At 54.6% G+C, this 20,193-nt stretch overlaps 1 protein-coding gene and 1 long non-coding RNA gene across 9 annotated transcripts in view; one reads left to right on the top strand and one right to left on the bottom strand.

The window, feature by feature from the left end:
• The window catches only part of LOC138925069 (uncharacterized), a 40,222-nt gene extending 39,964 nt beyond the window's left edge, over positions 1 to 258 (bottom strand). Inside the window, exon 1 of the long non-coding RNA XR_011440762.1 lies at positions 10 to 258. This is a non-coding gene — a long non-coding RNA (uncharacterized lncRNA). The remainder of the gene's footprint in view (positions 1 to 9) is intronic.
• Positions 179 to 20,193, top strand: part of WT1 (WT1 transcription factor) — a 45,443-nt gene continuing 25,428 nt past the window's right edge. Inside the window, exons 1-5 of one of the 8 annotated variants that reach the window (XM_070273503.1) lie at positions 337 to 1,117; positions 6,765 to 6,887; positions 7,301 to 7,403; positions 16,701 to 16,778; positions 17,750 to 17,800. In XM_070273503.1, coding sequence (XP_070129604.1) covers positions 679 to 1,117; positions 6,765 to 6,887; positions 7,301 to 7,403; positions 16,701 to 16,778; positions 17,750 to 17,800 — 794 coding nt within the window. In that variant the 5' untranslated portion in view covers positions 337 to 678. Of the gene's footprint in view, positions 1,118 to 4,933; positions 5,126 to 6,045; positions 6,181 to 6,764; positions 6,888 to 7,300; positions 7,404 to 16,700; positions 16,779 to 17,749; positions 17,801 to 20,193 lie in introns of those variants that run through there. The other 7 variants (XM_023646214.2, XM_070273509.1, XM_070273505.1 and 4 more) reach the window with 7 other exon arrangements.

Genomic DNA, 20,193 nt, shown 5'->3' with positions numbered 1-20,193 from the left:
ACCGCTCACCTGGAGAGGCTCGCCAGTGCCTCGAGGCGCCCACACCCGCGAAGGCGAAGGGGAGGAGGAGGAGGGCTGTGGCCCACAGGCCAGCGGAGAGCGCGCGGCGGGTAGGAGAGGAGGGAGTCTGCGAGAGGAACGCTCCTTCAGGCCCGCCCCCCACCCCCGCTGCCAGGGCGCCCCCAAGGAACCGCGCGCGCCGCCTGGACCGGCCAGGGCTGTGGTGTGAATGGAGCAGACGAGGCTCCTGGCTCCTCCTCCTCCCCCGCCGCCAGCCCCTCTTATTTGAGCTTTGGGAAGCCGGGGGCAGCCCGGCAGCTGGGGTAAGGAGTTCAAGGCAGCGCCCACAACTGGGGGCTCTCCGCAACCCGAGCGCCTGCCGGCTCCCCCTTCCCGCCCTCCCTCCCACTCATTCTCCCACCCACCCAGAGCCGGGCCCGCCGCCTCCTCGCCGCGACCCTGGACTTCCTCCTGCTGCAGGAGCCGGCCTCCACGTGTGCCCCAGAGCCGGCGTCTCCGCACGCGCTCCGCTCGGCGCCTGGGTGCCCTCCGCAGTCCGAGCCGCCGGGGGTCCGGGGCCCGGGCGGCACCTGGGCCAAGCTAGGCGCGGCCGAGCCGAGCGCCGAGTGCCTGCCGGGCCGGAGGAGCCGCGGGGCGGCCGGGGTCGGGCCGCAGCAGATGGGCTCCGACGTGCGGGACCTGAACGCGCTGCTGCCAGCTGTGCCCTCGCTGGGCGGCGGCGGCGGCTGCGCCCTGCCGGTGAGCGGCGCCGCGCAGTGGGCGCCGGTGCTGGACTTCGCGCCCCCCGGCGCCTCGGCCTACGGCTCGCTGGGCGGCCCCGCGCCGCCGCCCGCCCCGCCGCCGCCGCCGCCGCCGCCGCACTCCTTCATCAAGCAGGAGCCGAGCTGGGGCGGCGCGGAGCCGCACGAGGAGCAGTGTCTGAGCGCCTTCACCGTCCACTTCTCGGGCCAGTTCACCGGCACGGCCGGAGCCTGTCGCTACGGACCCTTCGGTCCTCCTCCGCCCAGCCAGGCGTCCTCCGGCCAGGCCAGGATGTTCCCCAACGCGCCCTACCTGCCCAGCTGCCTCGAGAGCCAGCCCACTATTCGCAACCAGGGTAAGCAGGCCAGGGAGCGCCCCCTGCACACGGGGCGGTGGCGACCTGGCCGTGGCCGAGCGCGGGCCTTCCTCGCCCTACCCCTTCCCTGATCCCCGCTCCAGCCCGGGTGCCTCCCCGGACTGCGAGTGTAGCCGCTTCCGCTGGGGGCGAGGAGGCCCAGGAGAGGGAGCGCACGCCGGCCCGGGCTCCTGACATTCTCCGGAACCGGACTGTTCGTAGGAGCCGGGAGGCCCCCTGGGGCACCTCGGACCCGGGAGGCTCCTGGACTGCGAGTCCCAGTGGGAGTGGGCAGGGGGAACCGATGCAGTGTCTGACTCTGCCTCGGAAAGAGGTTTTGTCCCTCAGGGCACCACCAAAGTGTCACCAGGCATTGGACTTTTAAGACATTTAAATTTTGGATTCGGAGTGAGACCAGCGCAGGGTGAGCAGCGCATGCTGCCTCTGCCGCCAAAACGTCCAGGAGCCGCTCTCGTCCCTAATACGTAGTGGCACAAACTAGACGCGCAGTGAGTACCCCCGAGCTCAGAACGCGCAAAGGAGCGGGCCAGCCGTGGGTAGAGGCTTTCCTGGAACGCTGTCAGCGTACGGCTCCCGCGTCTTTGATATAGAGGCCGATCTCTCCTGGGTTCCAGCTCACGGGGCGGCCACGCGGGCTCCGGCGCTGGGAGGGAACCCGGTTTATGCGATTCCTAGTCTGCGGGCCGGGGCCCTACCGCAGGAAGTGGAATGAGCCCCGAGCGTGGCCTGCCTTCCAGCTTGCCTCGGGCGCCTGCTCCTCGTGGAACTTGGGGCTCAGCTGGTGAAAGGTTTTTGCAGGACGTGTGCGTGAGAGCAAGGACGGGCTTACTTGCCGTCTTCAGTCGTCCGTCGAGGGATCTGGCTGGTGGTTTTCCCATCCTGCGCTGGCGCCCGCACACCTCCCTCAGGGACCCGCGCGGGACCAGTCCTGCGGAGTCCTTGTAGTTGGGTTTATAAATTTGTTCTAATTGGACTCCACTGTTGAGAACCTAAACTACTTCGGGGTGACTCGATATTTTAGGAAATGCTTTACAAACGCAATGACGGATGTTTTTCCTGGAGGAAAAATTCGCGCGGGCCTAGGGACTGGGATGTCTCTGGAGCGTGAGAGATGGGAGGAGCAGAGCGTACCGTTTGCAGGACGTGCCGGGGCTCGGGAGGCGCGCGAAAAGGGCTCTCTTCTTCCCGCCGTCGCGCGCACCTGCTAAACGCGCATCTGCAGGCCGTCTCTACCGCAGCTCAGCCCGGAGCACCTGGCCCACTAGAAGCCCAGCGAAACCGCAGTCTCTCTCCTCACTGCGTCCGGGGAATCTGGGATCTGGTCCCGTAGAGGAACCTCAAGCTGACCCACGGGGTTCCTCCTCTCTAGGTCTTTTCTAAATGAAATTAGTATTTCAGACTCAGGGGATATGGGAACAGCTCAAGTAGAACGCAGAAGCTTAGGTTGTCTGATGTGCCACCTTTAATTAGCAGGTTGGTGTTATATTTGGCAAATCTCCAGGTCTCAGTTTCCCCATCTGTGAGAGGAGAGCTGAGCTGGGCAACCTGGAGGTCAGTCCGGCCTGAAGTTCTAGGCCGCAGAAGCAGAAGCCAACTTTTCACGGCTTTGGGGTTTAAACAAAAGGCAGCAGCCCACCTAAACTTGACTGGGCCAGAAACGCAGGGCTGGGCGGCAGGTGTGTGAGGCGAGTGAGTTTCTGGGGACTGTGCTGTTTGGAGGAGCCTGAGAAGCGTTTGATCTAAGTCCCCAGGGTACAGAATACTCCTGGGTCATTATCATTTACTCCTGTCCTTCTCCGTTCCTTGGGATTTTTGGAACCTGGGCTCTGTTGCTTTGGGCCCCTGTGTCCAGCCTTTTACAGGGCTGGTCTGGTGCCTGGAACCCCATCAACCTAGCATGGGGGGGGCAAGACTATGGGCTTCTTAGCTGGTGGGCACTACATGTAAGGGGAAAATCAGAATTCCTCTCTAGCAGATAGAGTGGCTGCCAAAAAGACAAAGGGCTTGGGAGCCAGGGACCAGGACTTGCAGGTGAAGGAGTCCGCTCTCCCTACCCCGGGGGAAAGCCTAGTGGAGAGCTGGCCCCAGACTCAGGCCACAGACTGTAGGCTGGTTCCTGTCTGTGGGCTCAGGTTTTCTCCTGCATTGAAGACATAAATGGGCCCCCCTGACCTGGACCTTGGACCCATGAGGGAGCTGGGAGCTGGAGTGGGATGTCAGAAGCTGCTCTGGCCTCAAGATTCTGGGTTTATTCTCTTGATTCCTGGGTTCCTGTGTTCCCCCCCTCCTTGTGGGAGGCCTGGGCTGGGGGAAGCCGGGGCTTCGGCTCCTTCCCCAGAGTGTGGGAATGGCCATCAGCAGGGTGAGGCCACACTCAAGCAGAGAGGAGCCCAGACTCTGGATCCCTGTCTGCAGGCAGGGCAGCCATGCCACCGCCCACGGGAGAGGACAATTGCTGGTACCCACTCCTCCCCCCACCAGACATCTTATCTCATTTACTTTCCCCCCTATTTTTTTTTTTTAAAGATTTTATTATTTCCTTTTTCTCCCCAAAGCTCCCTGGTACATAGTTGTATATTTTTCGTTGTGGGTTCTTCTAGTTGTGGCATGTGGGATGCTGCCTCAGCGTGGTCTGATGAGCAGTGCCGTGTCCACGCCCAGGATTCGAACCAACGAAACACTGGGCTGCCTGCAGCGCAGCGCGCGAACTTAACCACTCGGCCACGGGGCCAGCCCCCTTTCCCCCCTATTTTTTAAATGTTATAGCTGATGCCCTAACCTTACTTCTAAACATTAATTCAGCAAGGATTTATTGAGCATCTCCTCTGTGCCAGGCTGGGGGTTGAACATTGGTTAAGACCATTAATGTGCCTCAACCTTTGCAAGAAGCTCCCAGCCTGGAATTGGAGGAGTCCCTTATGTTTGGATGAGGAGGCCTGGCTCTAGGAGATGATGTGCAAGAGACCTCTCAGTTTGTGGCAGAGCTGGAACTCCAACTCAGACCATTCTAAGCTATTTCTACCTCCTTTTCCAGGGATCTTGGCCCCACTGTTGAGATGATTCCCTCTGCCGGGTTAGATGGGCAGTGAACCCTCTGCAGTCCAGGTGTGAGGGTTGGGGGGGGGGGTTGTCAGCGCAGAAGGGTGAGAACTTCAGTAACCCCAGAGTAAGCGAGGGATTTAAGGAGGGAAAGAGAAGATCGCTTGTCAGTCAGCCCGATTCGCCAGCCCCGCTGGCACAGGAGGAGGCCTCGGCATCGCCAGGCCATCCCAGGGCCACGTGGGGGACCAGCTCGGCCTAAGGCCCGGGGTGCCTCCTCCGGTCGCACGGGAGAGGGTATCTCGTGGCGGGACAGATTCCCCGTGTGCTGCTGCAATGCGAAGTCATCATTTTCAGCCTCTCCCGCCTTCTCGCCTTCCCGCCTGGGCCTGCTGTCCGCTCCACCTCTCAGCTCCCCGGCCCAGGCCCATGCTTCCCAGCTTCCCCCCCCCCCACCCCCCCACGGCGGGAACGGGGCGCAGGGCACAGAGCGAGTCTCCCCTCCCCGCGCGTCAAGGTTGCGCTCCCTTCCCGGCCGGGACTAACCGTGGGAACGGCTAGAGCGCGTCCCTCTAAGGCCTGGACCAGGAGCCTTCGAACGCGCTGTCCTTTCCGCCCGCAGCGCCCCCGCCCCCGAGCCCCCTGCACCCCCTGCGCCCGGACCAGCGCGAGGCCCCGACCAAGCGCCCTAATCAGCCCCGCGGTCAGATAAGCTTCTAACTAAAAGAGCCCTCCCTCTCTCGGCGCTTTCGCCGCTGCCCCTGGGAGGACCTGAGGGAGGGGTTGGAGGCGGCCCTGCCCCCCGGGGTCTGCGCGTCCTGTCTGGGAGGGGACGTGGGGGGCTCGCCGGCACGGGAGCTGCGGCCCGCACCCCGTGGCCCTCGCCGCACGGCGGCTGCGGAGCCCGCCTCCGAGGACAGCACGGTGCCGGCCCAGCAATGGAGCAGGGTTCGTCCGGAGACGATTTCTGTCGCTTCTCTTTCTCCTTTTCTTTACTTAAAAAATGTCCTTTCAGAATTCGGTCTTTCCTCTGCAAAATGGGGCACTGAGAGCCAAATTTCGTTTGTGTGCTGATTGGTAAGCCTCAAACGGGGCCTGACCTCCGCTCCCAAAAGGAAGCGCCTGGAAGCCCAGGCAAGCTCACCCGTCTGACACCTAACCGGTGGGTTATCTCTGCCCACCTAGCAGGCGAGAAACGAGGCCTCCGGGGTTACGTAAATTATAAAAGCCGGTGGCTTTTTGAGTTAACCTGTGGCGCCAATCGGTGCATGAGACTTGGCCTGCCCTACACAAAACCCAGTGATTAAGAGACGCTCCCTCCCGCTCTGACACCACATCCCCCGGGGTGGACGGTAGAAGTTCGGATTTTGTTTCTGTTTTAGGGGTGTGTGTTTCCAAGACGTTGGAAACAGCCTCCTTTCTCTGTGCAACCTAAGTCGGCGCGGACACCTGCTCCAGAGCCCTTGTCATGGGAATGGGATTCGTGGGAGGCATCTGGCTCCCCAGAACTGAGCAGAGTTTGGAGACCCAGCGCAGTGGCTGGAGGTGGGGGGACTGGGACTGACCCGGTGGCTCTGCAGGGCCGACGTGAGCGTCTGGGCCAGCCTCATTTCCCATTAGGCCAGGGCCTCAGGCCAGAGACCCGAAGCCTGCCCGTAGGAGGGGACCCCACCTTTGGTCTCAGGGCCCCAGGACTGATCCTTATTTTAGCGGGAAGGTGTTTATTCCCCACAGGCAGCAGCAGTTTTCCAGAAGCTGATAGGGTCTATGTTTAAAGCAATTTAGTAACAATAATCCTAGGAGACTTGTTCATCAACGGAGACACCAGGACACGCACCGTATTGCCCTCGGTTTCTTCGCAGGGAAACTGAGGCAGAGGACGGTGCACTGCCATGGAGGGAAAGGGAGATGCAGCGTCAGGCACACACCGAAAGAAGCTGGCTTCTCGGCCTGGGCACGGGGAGGTGGCCCCCGCAGTAGTGGTTCGGACCACTGGGTGCACGGTGGGTCCAGAGCGGAGAAGGAGGCGCAGTGTCTAGGCCGGCGGACCCAACTGGAGAGGCCCCTTCTCTCCCTTCCCCCCAGCTTTCCGAGGGCCTGGGTGTCGGGGCGCACAGCCTCGGGCAGATTAGTCGGTAATTACTCTCCCCATTTGAAGTCCCTGCCGTTTAACTGGCTCGGAGTAATTAATGAAAGTGGGTGCGCGGGCCGCTGATTTACGGCTCCGAGTCAGCGCGGGGTCAGCCGAGCAGCTTCATTTCGCTCGCCGGCGCTGCCGCTGCGCGAGAGCCCCGGGTTTTGGTTTTGGGGGAGAACAACTTTCTCCGCCCAGCGGTTTTCGTACCCAACTTGCTGGAGGTTCGGTGCAGAAGTGGCACACACCGTGGAAGGCAGGGCGGGGACCACGTACGGGGTCACACGTCGAGGCTGGGGCCTGGCTTCCCGCCCAAAGCCCGGGAGGCTGGCGGGGCGCACAGCCCTCCGCCGGCGTCCCATTGCGGGGCGGGGGCCCCTACGCCGGTTCTGGTTCAGACCCATCGGCCCCGTCTCCCCGCTGACGCTGTGCTTCTCTCCACCGCGCCCGCAGGATACAGCACGGTCACCTTCGATGGAACGCCCAGCTACGGCCACGCGCCCTCGCACCACGCGGCGCAGTTCCCCAACCACTCCTTCAAGCACGAGGACCCCATGGGCCAGCAGGGCTCTCTGGGTAAGCCCGCGCGGGAAGGTCGGGGTCCACCCCCCCTTACATGCTGCCCCTCCCCGGAGTTTCAAACCCATAGCAGATCCGGGAAAGGAGAGTACATCTAAAGAGGTTTTAGGAATAAGTAGGTCTACCTCACTCGACTTAAAAAGTTGAGTTTCTCCACCCCAAATGCGTTGGGACAGCTCCACTCAGTCACACCTTCGAACGTCTTTTCGGGGTACTACTACGCAGTGGCGACTAAAGGAATGTAAAGTGTCCCGATCAGGTCGCCCTTTCTCCGCACCGCCCAGCGTCCAGGCCCCATCGCCCCCAGCTTGGCCTCGGAGACCGGCTCCGCATGCTCTCCCTGCCCTGCCCGCGGCCTGGTGCCCCCGAGGCCTGGGGGCGCTCACTCGACTGTTCCCGGCTCTCTGCAGGCGAGCAGCAGTACTCCGTGCCACCCCCGGTCTACGGCTGCCACACCCCCACCGACAGCTGCACAGGCAGCCAGGCCCTGCTGCTGAGGACGCCCTACAGCAGGTAGGAAGGCAGTTGGCACCACCGTGAATGGGTCCCCGGGACACGGAGGGGGAGCGCGAGTGGCGGGCGCCGGCAGCCCGGACCGGGGGGCGCAGGGTCCTGGAGGCGAAGGACGCCTTAGCCCACTCGGTACTTAAAGCAAATTAAAGCAGATCTTCTGGCTCTGACTTGAAAGAAGGGCGTTTGTTCATTTCTTGGGGTTCTTATTTTGCATATAAAAGAGGGCGATTACTGTTTGGAGCTGAAGAAGAACGGCGCTTTGGGAAGGTATTTTTTTAAGGGCTCTGCTGGGAGGACTTGAGCTTCCTTGGGACCCAAGAAAAGCACGGGGTCCACTCCCACTCGGCTCTTCTCGCTCCTCAAACCCCGCGCCACTGGCACAGGGGCCGAATTTCTTGGGGACTTGAATTATTCGAGGGCGCGCACAGCCCCCACCCCTGCCCCCGCCCTGCGGAGTCCCGGGAGCGGCGGCGCTCGGGGGCGTCGTGCTCCGCGGCTGCCACCGCTGGGCCGGACCGGGCCGTGCAGCCGAGGCGCTGCCTGCGGGGACTGCTCAGCCCGCGCCGGCCCCTCTTCCCGCTCCCGGAGGCGGAAGACCGGCTTCTTCCTGCGCCTCGTGCCTTCTCTCCCCAAATTTACTCTTCACCTTCGGGTGAACTTGGCTGGCGTCCGCGTCCGCGATAGGGTTGCCTGGTAACGCGCGGCGGAGGGAGGCGGCGCGCAGCGCCCGGATTGGGCGCGCATGACCTCATCGCCCCCCACCGACCCCGGGCTGCGGGGGTTTGATACCGCCTGCCCCCAGACTCACCTCCATCCTCCTCGGCTCGGGACGCGGGGCTGATGTCACGGAAGGAGGTAGTGAGGTCATGAAGGAAGGAAAAGGGCCTGCCCCCGGAGACTGGGTGGGGGCCGGCGCCCTGGGCCTCCTGTCCACAGCGGGAGGAGGGGACCGACTCTTCCTTCCGAGCCCACGGGCGCGTCCCACCACCCGGCGTGCTCTGGACGCTGAGCCTGCGGCTGGGCTGGTCTCCAGGTCGCCTCTCCTTCCGTGGAGGGACACGGTCGCGCACCCGAGCGCGCGAGTTTTGAGACCTTCCCTTTTGATGGGAAAATCCCATACATCGAATCGGGTCTTGGGTTCGAGATCACTCTCGCTCTCTTCCTTCCTTTCTTCTTTCTTTCTTTCTGAGAAAGAGAGGCAGAGAAACGCACGCGGTTGCACAGACGGAGCTGGAATGGTCATCCCTCCGCACCTTCTCTTCTCCCTCCTAGCTGGAACCCAGCTCTGTCTTTGGCACTGCAGGTTCTGCCCCAAGTCCGCCATCTTCGCTCCTCCCTCCGTGGGTCAGTCTCTGGAGTGGGTGTAGAGTGGCACCATTCTCTGTCGTGACCCCCGCCTCGCCCCAGAAAAACTTCGGCAGCTGTCATTGCCATCCTCCTGGAGGAGCTGCTCCTGCCCGTTGCGAAAGCGGGGTTGCTGTCCTTCCGGGAGTCACTGGGGCAGAGTTGGAAGGGTTCCCCATAGGGTGACCTTGGCCCACTCCTCCTTCCTTGGCTCCTGGTGCCTCACCCAGGGGGCGAGGAGGACCTGATGCCGGGAGTGGGTGCTGTTTAGATGAGCTGGGATACCCCCTTGGGGTTGGGGCCCAGGAGGCATTGGAGTCTGGTTGGGTGGTGACATGCAGCTACACACACTTTCCTTTCTCACAAGTGTAGACCCAGCTTTTGGGTCACTAGGAAGGGACCCATCAGAGGGACTGAGCAGCCTAGAAGGAAAAGGAGTGAGGGCAGGGAGGGTACAGTGATGACACCACCTCATGGAGTCCCTGTGGTAGGTTTGACTCAGGGCTGAATTTGTGATTGCTGTGAAAGCAGGGGAAGTAACTGGATTGCGTTTTATACATACGTTTTTCACATTTCATGATACAGCTTCTCATTGGCCGTGGTGTAAAGCAGCTTTGTCAGGTTCATCTTTGGGAAATAATTCCTTATCCCTTTCTTCTTTGTACGTAATTGGAACTTTTTTGGTTCTTGTTTTTATGTGAATGTCATAAAAATACCATTTTCTCCTGTTACAGAAAATTTCCTAAGCAACAACTTCTCCTAAAAAAGAATTTGTGACCCTGATAGGAAGAGTTTGCTCTCTTAAGTCTGTACTGTCTGAGACTTTGATGCTCTGTCCACCCTGAATTCACAACGTTTCCAGTCGCTTTTCTGAGATCAGGTCAGACTCTTCCCCTGAGGTAACATGAATGGACAGGTGAGGGGTGTTTTGCTATGGGGTCTGTGCATCAGCATGCCTGGAGTTATGTTGGTTCTTTCTTCCTTGCTCCTAAAAAGCTTTGAAAGGATGTTGAAATGCCTTTGTAAATGCAGTGTTTGAAAAGTCATAAGGAATAGGACTAAACTTCCATTGCTTAACGACTCAACGTTTAGTGGTGCTTCCACTGTCCCTGGCTCCATCCCTTTCCGTCCGACATTGGGACCTCCTGGAAAAGGCTGGCTTGCGTTCTGTGTGCCTGGTTGCATTTGACCCCCGGGCAGCCTGCTCCCTCGTCTTTGCTTTTCCCGATGCCCTCCCTCCCGAAGCTCTCTCTCTCCGACCTCAGAGCCCCTCCCTTCCCAGCGTGAAATTAAGGTGGCATTCCTGGGCCGACATTAAATAGGCACGCACAGCATGACTTTGCTTTGAGGAAGTTCTCAGAACTCGCTCCTCGTTGGGAGAGAGCCGCACAGCCATCCTCCCTCTCCCGCAGGCGGCAGGGCTGAGGAGGTGCATGTACCTGTGTGCAGACACAGGCGGTAGCCAATGGACGCTGCCCCCATGCAGCTTAAGGAAGTAACTGGAGATGGGTTCCCCCTTCCCCCTGCCCCCACGTACGAAAGAGGTTTGTCTGTCACCAAGGCTTCTGAAACCTGATGTCAGCCCTTAGGGAACCCAGTGACCACAGCAGGATAAAAGCATGAGACCCTGTAACATCCTAACTGGTATTTGTTGCATGCTGACCGTGTGCTGCTGGGCACTGTGCTGCGTGCTCCACTCAGGTCCCTCATTAATCCTTCTGACTACTCTGTGCAGTAGGTGCTCCCATCGCCACTTTCCTGAAGAAGAAATAGGCCTAGAGACTCAAAGTAACTTGTCCAAGGTCACACAGCGAGTGAGAATCAGGACCAAGGTTTGATTCTCAATCTCTGACGTCAAAGCCTGCCTGTGTTCTGAATCACTGAGGGATTCCAGGCCACTCTGCGTCCTGTGCCTGGAATATTCTCCGTAGACAGTCTGGGCTGGCGCTGTTGCTGACGAATAAGAGCAGATGCTTGTGTAGACCTACTGCGTCCAGGCACCGTTCTCAGCGCTTTACAGAGTGTTAAGTTGTTTAATCCGTGACTCTTTGGGGTAGGCAGTAGGTTATCACCTCCATCTCACACAGGAGGAAAGTAAGGCCCTGGGAGGTGAGTTAGCCCAGGGTGACTCGGGACTGGGCGGAGCTGGTGCTCAAATCCAGGAGGTACGGCTCTGAGCCCTCCTCCTACCAGCTCGCTGCTCCCCCTAAGGACACGTGTTTTCTTTCTAAAGGTGGCATCTGTCCTGGGTCTCACTAGAGGAAGGTGTTTATTCCTCACAGCTGTGAGAGAAACCCTGCTGTTTGTTAGCTTAACCACTCTTTCAATAGAGAGCACTTAGTGGACAGGGGTGGTATTTTCCCTGGTGGACATTGTGGCACCACCTGGAGCTCTCTCCCAAGGTCCTGAGGCACAGAGCAGTGTCTGTCTCAGACCCCTCCAGCTGCTGGGCGGGACACGCCGGGTGACGCTCAGTCCAGGCCCCCGAGGAAACCCAGCACAGAGACCTCCTCCCTGTGCTTCCAGACCCAGGGGCTTGCAACCACGCTGGTTTGTGCTGGCTCAGAGGCCAGGCCCAGGGAGGGCTGGACCCCGAGCTCTCTTGGGGGGTGGGAGTGGCGAAGGGCACCCTCGGAGACCTTGGTTTTCCCCTGATCTCTCCCCAGAACGGGAAGCTCGCAGGGCCTCCCCTGCTCTCTTTTCCTGAATTCTCCTCCCTCCACAGGCCCCTCTGCCTCCTCTGCTGCTGACCTCCTTGGAGCCCCCACTTTGAAAAGGAGTTCCGTGCACTGTTTGGAAAATATTCCCGTGCACGCTGTTCTTTTAGGCATTCTAGTCTTTTCTTTGTTTTCGCTCGTTTGTTAGGTTTGCAGATCCCCCTTGAGCAACTGTGCTACCGATTTAAATGAGGGTAACTCCTTCTGCCCCTCGGCAGGTAGAACTGCTCCACTGTGGGAAGCAGTAATTAGTCATTTGGATATTTTAAATTGAGTGTTGATGACTCACAGATGGTGAAGTTGACAGTGGAGCCTGTTACAGGAGATTGTGAGAGAAGCTCCTGAGCAGCCGTAGAGCTTCTGGGAATCTGGGTCAGTGGGAAGTCCTCAGTCCAACATTACAGCTGGACTTCTCCAGAGACAGCTTGTGCCCGGGGAAATACAGTCATAATTCGTAGTGCCTTTTTCGCTTGTGTGTCCATGTACACTTTACACTGCATAAGAGTGTCACTTAAGACGACACTGGTAGTTGTTTCCCGCGTCGTAGGCATGAAGACAAAAAGTCTGAAATGGTTTCCAGGGTGTGGGCACTGTTATCAAAGCCAACGGCCTGAATTGGACTTGTCTCCAGGGAAGGGGGAAAATCTGGTTTCAAATATTCCTGCAACTTTTTGCTGACCAAGTGTTTATTAATAGAAGTTGAATCCCCAGTGGGTTTTTCTTTGGTGAGCTTGAGAGAAATTACAATACCAAGAGATTGACTGTAAAATAATTATTCACCGTGGCCTGCTGGGCAGAGATTTCTCAACAGGCAGCCTCCTCGGCGCCTCAGAGGGAAGAAGGCAGGAAGAGGGCTGTGGAGTCTGGCTGCAGCCTCTGTGCAGGAGCCTCGGTTATCAGGTGGAGGTAAACCCACAGAGGCCTCCCTGTCGGTGTGGGCAGGGCTACTGCAGCAAAAGCTGGAAGCAGCTTGGGTTCTGATCGTGGATGCATTGTCTCGCCTTTTTCTTGTTTGGCTGTTTTTTTATCCCGTGGGGCAATTCTTTTCTTCCACCAAGATGCTCCTTTGCCGGCTGGCACCATCTGGCAGAGGGAACTCCAGGCTCGACCAGGTTTGAGGGTTCCATTCTGCTGGTGACATGAACTTCTCTACCTTGTTCTGCTGAATACAGTAAACGGACTTAAAGATGAAACGTACTTGAACTACAGATGCATTTGAGAGTGGAGGAGTTCTAGTCCAGATAATAGCCGAGGCTTTTTCTTCCTTTCTTTTTGTGTGGAGGTCGGGAACTCGGTAATACTGCAGTCCTGGCCAAAACAAACTCTATATGATCTACTACTGGTTTCCTTTAAAGTTCCCCTTTTTGCAAGGACTGACTTCCTTTTATTTTACTCCAACTTGCATTAATCCCGGTTAAAGAAGTTTCTTTCCTTTCTCCCTTGCCTCCACTTCAAACATTTCTTACATAGGAAACAAGTGACTTCTTTTTTAAAGATTTACTTAGAAAAATATAAAGGACACCATGAGTTTTGGAAAGTATTTTGACAGCCTGCGATTTCAGAGTTCACTTCCGAGCAGACAGAGTTAGATGGGAGCTGAACTGCCTACGTGACGGCTGTGGTCACTCTGAGCCAAGCCACCTGCTTATCTGATCTCCCCTGGGAATGAGGTGATCGACACCTACAGCGCTTGTTTGATAACTACATGCTTTGTTTGTCAGAGGCCGTATATCCTTTGACCAGTGCTGCCTCTTTCCGTGGGTTTCATGATGAGAGCTGAGTGTTGACCGATTGCCCAAAGAGATCAGATCCTGAGCATGCTGGGGCCCAGTATTTTTAGCTCATGCTCACATTTTGTCCCCTCCTCAGCAGGAGTTATCGTCATTGCTGTCATTGACTTCCAGTTGAATGGTTGTGCCAGCCAAGCCGACTCTCGGAGCCACCGAGGAGCTCCAGACAGCAGAAGGCAGGATGTGTTCAAAACTGTGCTCTGACCCTATCACTGGACTCAGGAAACCTGTTAGGAGCCTGGGGACTTTCTAAAAGTCCTTCTCCCTGGTGGCCCATCCCACCTTCTCTCCCTTTCTGAGGATTCTCAAGTTGAGCTACCAGGACACTAACATCAAGAAGTGGGGCTCCTTGGGGGTCTTAGTACCCCATTCTTAGTCAGCTGAAGAGGGTGTGTTGAGCGTCTCACATCTGGTAACTTTATGAAAACAGAGAGGTCACAGTGCTCCCTTGAGCGTGTTCTCTTTCACCCCAAGACTTGTCTGTACTGTTATTGTATTTATTATTATTATTATTTTTTCTTTTTGAGGAAGGTTAGCCCTGAGCTAACATCTGCTGCCAATCTTCCTGTTTTTGCTGAGAAAGACTAACATCTGTATCCATCTTCCTCTACTTTATATGTGGGACACCTGCCACAGCATGGCTTGACAGGCACTGTGTAGGTCTGCACCCGGGATCAGAACTGGTGAACCCTGGGCCACTGAAACCCTGGGCCACTGAAACGGAAGGTGTAAACTTAACTGCTGCACCACTGGGCTGGTCCCTTATTATATTATTATTACTGTCACATTTAGATAATGGCAGTGAGAGGATAAGGCTCAGAGGCCTAGTCAGCCAGGGTGTCCCTTAGGGTGGGGTGGGATAGGAGGGGGCATCAGACAAGCCAGCACCAGGCACCCCCCTGAGCCCCGTCTTCTCTGATGAGTGGGCATCATAATTACACCTGCCTCACCAGGTGTGAGTAGTGGGGATGTGTGAAAGTACTGTGCAGAATTTGATCGATTAGAAAAAGTTAAAATACAGGATGCGTGTGATCCTCAAAGAGCCTATATTGGAGCTTGACATCCCTGGAAAGCTAGACGACTGAGATTGATAGCTCCATCTGGCAGGTGAGGGAACCAAGGTGCAGAGACTGGCCCGATCTGCTCAGGTCTGAGGCTCACAGAGTGCTGTCCAGTGGACATGCAGCACATGCTGTGTCTGTGGTTTGAAGTTCGCTAGTAGCCACATTAAAAAAAGAAACCGTGAAAATTAATTTCTAAAATATGCTATTTAACGCAATATGGCCAAAATCTTATTCCAACATGTGGTACCAGCCGTCCTTTGAGCTCAGTACTGCGCATCTGACTGGTGGCCGCCATGCAGGGCGGTACAGTACGGGGTGCTGACTGAGCCCTCCCTCGGAGGATGAGCAGCAGGACACAGACGCTGTGTGGGAGAGAGCTCGTTTTCTAGGGGCTGAGAAATGCCCTTAGAAATACCTTCTCTTTGGGTGCTTCCTCATGGAGACCCTTAGGAGTCTGCAGGCTGCTCTTTGTGAGAAATGCCTGTGTCGTAAAGCGAGGTGCGTGTAAGCCTGCGGCCCTCTTCAAAATCATGGTTTGTGCACTCTTACGCAGGAGTGAAATAATTCCAGAAAGATCCCACATCCCGATGGGGCCGAGGAAAACTGTCAGCTGGGACTGAGTGATCTTAGTTGGTGAACAAGTTTTTAAAAATTAGTGACAGAAATACAGAGCTGTCTGGGGAATACAATACCCATTGGCTGAGATTAATGGCAAGATTAATAAATGGACTGCTTGATGAAAAGGCAGGAGAGAACAAAAACCAGTGGAGATTGTGGAGGAGGCCGCTTATTAATGAACTGTCAGCCCAAAGAAAGTTCAAGAAGCTCTCTTGTGCTAAATGCAGCAGGCTGGCACTTCTAATAAAAATCGGGGTCCTTCAGGAATTAATTACACCAGTCTTACAGCAGGAATCTGTGGAATTGCGAAACGTGGTGGCACAGACCAGCACGGCCGCTGCTGCAAGCGGGGAAGCTGCAGGGGAAACTCATCATTTTTTTCATTGATATGCAGGATATTGTAGTCGCATTGTAGCCAGGCAGACGCGGGGTGAATGATGGGGTCCAGACGTACACTGACTAATGAAGCTGCACATACTTGGAGTTTGAAGTCACTTCACATTTCACATGTAGAAATCCCTCCTGGAATCTGATTTCCCCTTATCCCAGGCACCCACGGCTGAGGAATTCCACATAACTTTCAGAGTGATGATGCGAGAGGCAGATGGACTCCGCCACAACTTAACAAGTGTGCCGAGAGAACCAGCATTCATTTATTCCAAGTTGCTGTCGTTTTCCTCACCCGCCACAAGTTCCCAGTTTGGTTGACCTGACATACCTTCTCTTAATTAAAATTTGGCGTTGCCTCTGCCGGATGAAGCAACCCAAAGGAATGCCGTGGCAAGACAGAGGTTGTCCAGGGTTTTTGATCTGATGTCGAGAATCAGCTATCGGAAGCGTCTTACTTCCACTCCTGCCTGCCAGGACAGTGGAGTGCAAGTTATCTTCTGTGATGTGTTCAGACCAAGGGTTCCCAGACAAACCATCCATTCTTGGGTCTCAGATTTCATAATGAATCCTTTCAGTTCAGGAATAAATTTATTCCTAGGAGAGCTTGGTAATTCAGGACACTTCTGGCTATTGATTATGTGCTAGTTTTCCAGGAATGAGGGAGAAATAAAGGGGCAAGAAGAGCAGTGTGGTTGGTGTACCTCGTGGTGTATTTTCTCCTTTGGGGTGTGAATGGAGGTGACCAGCCAGGATTTTCCCCCACAGAACTTTATGGAACTGAGATTGGGGCTTTTTAAAAATTGTGTTTGACTTGTGCCAGGAGGACAGACTGCGGAGAGAGCATTCCTCCAGTTGCTCAGTCTCCCGTCCTCTTCCTGCTGCTTGTCACGCCTTGAGGATTGGGCTCCATTGCCCCATCACTCTGACTTTTCAGGCCCTCATAATCCATGTGATACTTCTGCTTTTGGTTAAAACAACTTAATGGTCTTTTCAGGAATAATTAACCTGCTGTCTTTTACCTCCAGCTCCACGCCTTTAACTTTCCTGTCAAGTGACTGGCCTGGCGGAGGCTACTCCCTTCAGCCTCTCCCCTCAGAGGTTTAGTTCTCCTTTAGAAACTGCAGGGTTTGCCACACTGAGGGTTTTTAAAGGCTTCTGAGTTCCTCTCAATCCTTCCCGCTGTGTGTGAAGTGAGTAACTGTGCTGGGATCAGTGGGATAAAATGAAAATCACCTCAGACCTGGGCGTTCCGTCATTCTGGAAACTTGGAGGCCACTGTTGTAAGGAGAGGTTAAAACTCCATTGCTCTTTGAAGAAACAATTGCATATTTTTTTGTAGTTGTGTGTTTCTAACTCTGGATGTTTTTCTAACAGTGACAATTTATACCAAATGACCTCCCAGCTCGAGTGCATGACCTGGAATCAGATGAACTTGGGAGCCACATTGAAGGGGTAAGGTCTTCTCTATTCCATCGCCCGTAAACAGTAATGTACACCTGTCTGAACTGCTTTCTAGGTGCTTGTAACTTAGGAAGAGAGTGCAGTTTTAGAAGACTGGGCATGGCTCTCTGTAGAATTAACACACTTTCTTCCCTCCCCAGCTGGTGGGTTGTGTTCAGTGTTAAATTTCCAGGAATATAAATCGAGATGTTTGGTCTGGAACAAGGACTGCTGGAGGGCTCTTCACAGTTGTGTCCATTCAACCACCTCAGTGCTTGTTTTGCTAGTGGTATCACAGACGTGACCCATTACACCGTCTTATCAAGAAGTGCTTTCAGTTTACAACGTCCAGCATCCAAGTTCGTAATGAACAGTAGTGGTTTGGACAGTGCAGTCGCATGTGCTCACACCTGGGTACCCCATGGGTTTTCTTTGCCCCTGATGGATGGCCACAGTTGGGAGCATGCAGCATAGGCAGGGGCAGCTCCTTGCACCTGAAAGTGAGTAAAGGAAAGCAGGTGGGACTTGCTTTCAACAGAACAAAAGCTCACTTTCAGTTTTCCAGTAAGTATGAGTGGAGGGCAGTAGGATCTGACACTCAGAAAGTCCCTGTGCTGTGTCAGGTGCTCTTCTAGGCCATCTCATCGAATCTTCCTAAAGGCATTATGAGGCCTGGTATTGTTGCCCTGTTCTGTCAACCTCAGAGAGTTAAGTAACTTCTCCAGTTCACATCGTATTAAGTGGTGGAGCTGGGATTCCAAGCCTAGATCTGGTTCCAAAGCACAAGCTCTTTCCAGCCTCCCTGTGGTGCCTCCCCCGCTATTAGCCCCATGGGGTCAGGGACTTAGTTCAGCACTCTTGGCTAGACAGCTGGTTTCATGTCTCTGTGTACTTAGTGGCCTCTCACTGGATTCTGGGATCAGGGGGCTTGCTAGCGCCATGCATGCTCCACTCCCCATTCCCCACCTCTCCTTCTCTTCTAGAGTTGCTGCTGGGAGCTCCAGCTCAGTGAAATGGACAGAAGGGCAGAGCAAGTGAGTGGACAGTGCGATGATGGCAAAGCAAATGACGTAGGCCTTTGGACGGGCGCCTGGGTGGTGCGGGAGTTAGAACTGACAGTGGTAATCAGGGTCGCAGCTGGCGAAGGGGCGGGAGGAGCGAGTCAGTCCCTTTCTCTTTGCCTCTCATTTGTCCCAGATGCCCTGTGGGCAGAGAGGAGGTGGGGACGTTTCTCGTCAGCATACACCTGGGAGACGGTTTTGAAAAGGATGCAGTAGGAACCCTCTCAGATGTTTCACGGAGTAGATGTTTCACATAGCAGATTTGTGGTTTTACACGTAATCCTTTTAGATCAGTCAGATATTTTGGACATACTTAACTTGCTTTTTCTCTATTTACCTTTAAATCTCTCAGGGAGAACTTAATTCTTAGCCCAAGTCCAGGGCCAGACTTGTTTTCATTCCCAAACTTCTGTGCCTCCAGCCCGGAGTCTGCACTCGGGGTGTAAACTCCAGCCTCCCTCTCTCACCCTCTGTCTGTCGTCGGTCAGTCCTGGCTTCTGGGTGATCATCCTTCAGTGATCAGTAGAGTCACCATCAGAGCCCCCTCTCCCCCCCACCCCCCAACTTCTCTGCTACTGTATCCGCATCCCCACCTCTTCTCTCTAGACCTGGAAGTAAAAGGCCTCCTGTTGATTTGAATTTTTTCTCTCCCCTCTTCCATCCAAGGGGCTGTGACCATTTCAGTGTTGTCTTCTGCCCACCTCCACTTGTCTTCTGTTTCTTGGCTTCTGGGTCCCACCCTATCTCTCTGTCTCTCCTCCTTCTCTCCTGTCTCCTGTACTCAGAATTCAGTAGCTCTCCCCAAACCAAATGCCAAGAATGGACAGAACTTGATTGTGAACTAAGCCGCAAGCTTCACTTTTACAGTTTCTTCATGCTGGAATACAGCGTTGGCTTGTTTGCTTACTTACAGAAATTATAGATAAGCAGTCTTGGCACATGTTTGAATCTGGGTCTTTCCATAGTTGAGATAAGTTTGATACCTTTTAAGGTCTTTAAACATGTGGGATTAGTCACTTGCTGGGGAATCAGAAGCTGTATTGTAAGGATGAAGCACAAAGTGTGAATCATTTGTTTTTTTCAATCCTGTATAAGAAAAAAACTAGAAGAGTTTTTACTGGTCTGGTGCTTTCATTTTGGAAAAGAATTCCTGAAGTCAAATGTATTTCTTCAATACTTTATTCAGAGAGCTGTATAAAAAGGATCAAATGGCCCCAACAGGTAGTCTTACAGAGGAGCAGCTCTTTGGAGAGTAAAAACTTCCTCTTGTGTAACTTGCTGACATCTCCCCTCACGTTGTGGAGTTTTTCTTCTGGCAGGCGTTGTGAGTCAGCTAATGTCTGCTTCCATTTGTGAATTGAACGTTCGTCTGAGGGTGGAGGTTAGCATTACTGGGCCCTGTGTTGGGGGCTTTATATACGCTTCCTCTTGATTTCACAATAGTCCTGGGATACTGTGGTCACCTTTGTCGTCCAGGTGAGGAGGCCAGAGAGCTCACACCACTAACGAAGTTCATACAGCGATTAAGTGGCAGGGCCATGCTGGAACCCACTTCTGTCTGACTCCAGGATCTGGGCTCCAGATTAGAGGTTCTTAAACTTTTTAGACTGTGACCATAATTAGAAATACCTTTGACACTGAGATCCAATATACACACATGCATGCACAGGCACACCCCACAAATTTTCACAAACAGTACTTACCCTTACTACGTGCTGTGCATGTTCATGCTTTCTGTTTTATTCCATAATTTTTAAAGTGCTGGTTGTTTATATGTAGATTGATTTTACAGCCCACTGATGTGTCATGACCCAAGGTTCGCCTCTCTTTCAGCTCTTAAGAATAGCGACTCCTTAGATCCTCCTCCAAGGCCGTGAACAGCCTCGAGTTGGGTTCAGTCGGATCTGATATTCCAGTAGAAAGTTTGCCTTTTCCCCAGGGGGACATAATCTGGGGAAAATAATCATTATTCTCTATTATACTGAGTTTACTTTCTTTTGCCATGTTATAAAAACACTGTTAATATGGACAATACATTTGAGAAAAGATATTTGATGAAGAAAGATGAAGAGAAATAGCCATCTTTTGCTTTAATCCACAACTAGTGTGTTGACATTATTTGAAATCAGTGGTAAGAACAATCATGGCGACAGAGTAGATCTATAACAGGAAAACTGAGGTTTGACTCATGTTTTGGAGGAAAAAAGATATAGTTCCCATGCCACACCTAAAACTGAGGCATTATCAATTTTTTATGAAAAGATCATATACCTTGGAATAACCCCCACTAAATATTTGTTCATGTCTTCTTTCCTTGAAAGTGTTTCTTTTACAAAAAGAATAGGCATGTTTCCTTGGGTCCTAAG

The sequence above is a fragment of the Equus caballus genome, chromosome 7 (assembly GCF_041296265.1).
Source record: "Equus caballus isolate H_3958 breed thoroughbred chromosome 7, TB-T2T, whole genome shotgun sequence".
Taxonomy (NCBI): Eukaryota; Metazoa; Chordata; class Mammalia; order Perissodactyla; family Equidae; genus Equus; species Equus caballus.
Note: the sequence above shows the minus strand (reverse complement) of the source record. Positions and strands in the feature narration are given on the sequence as shown.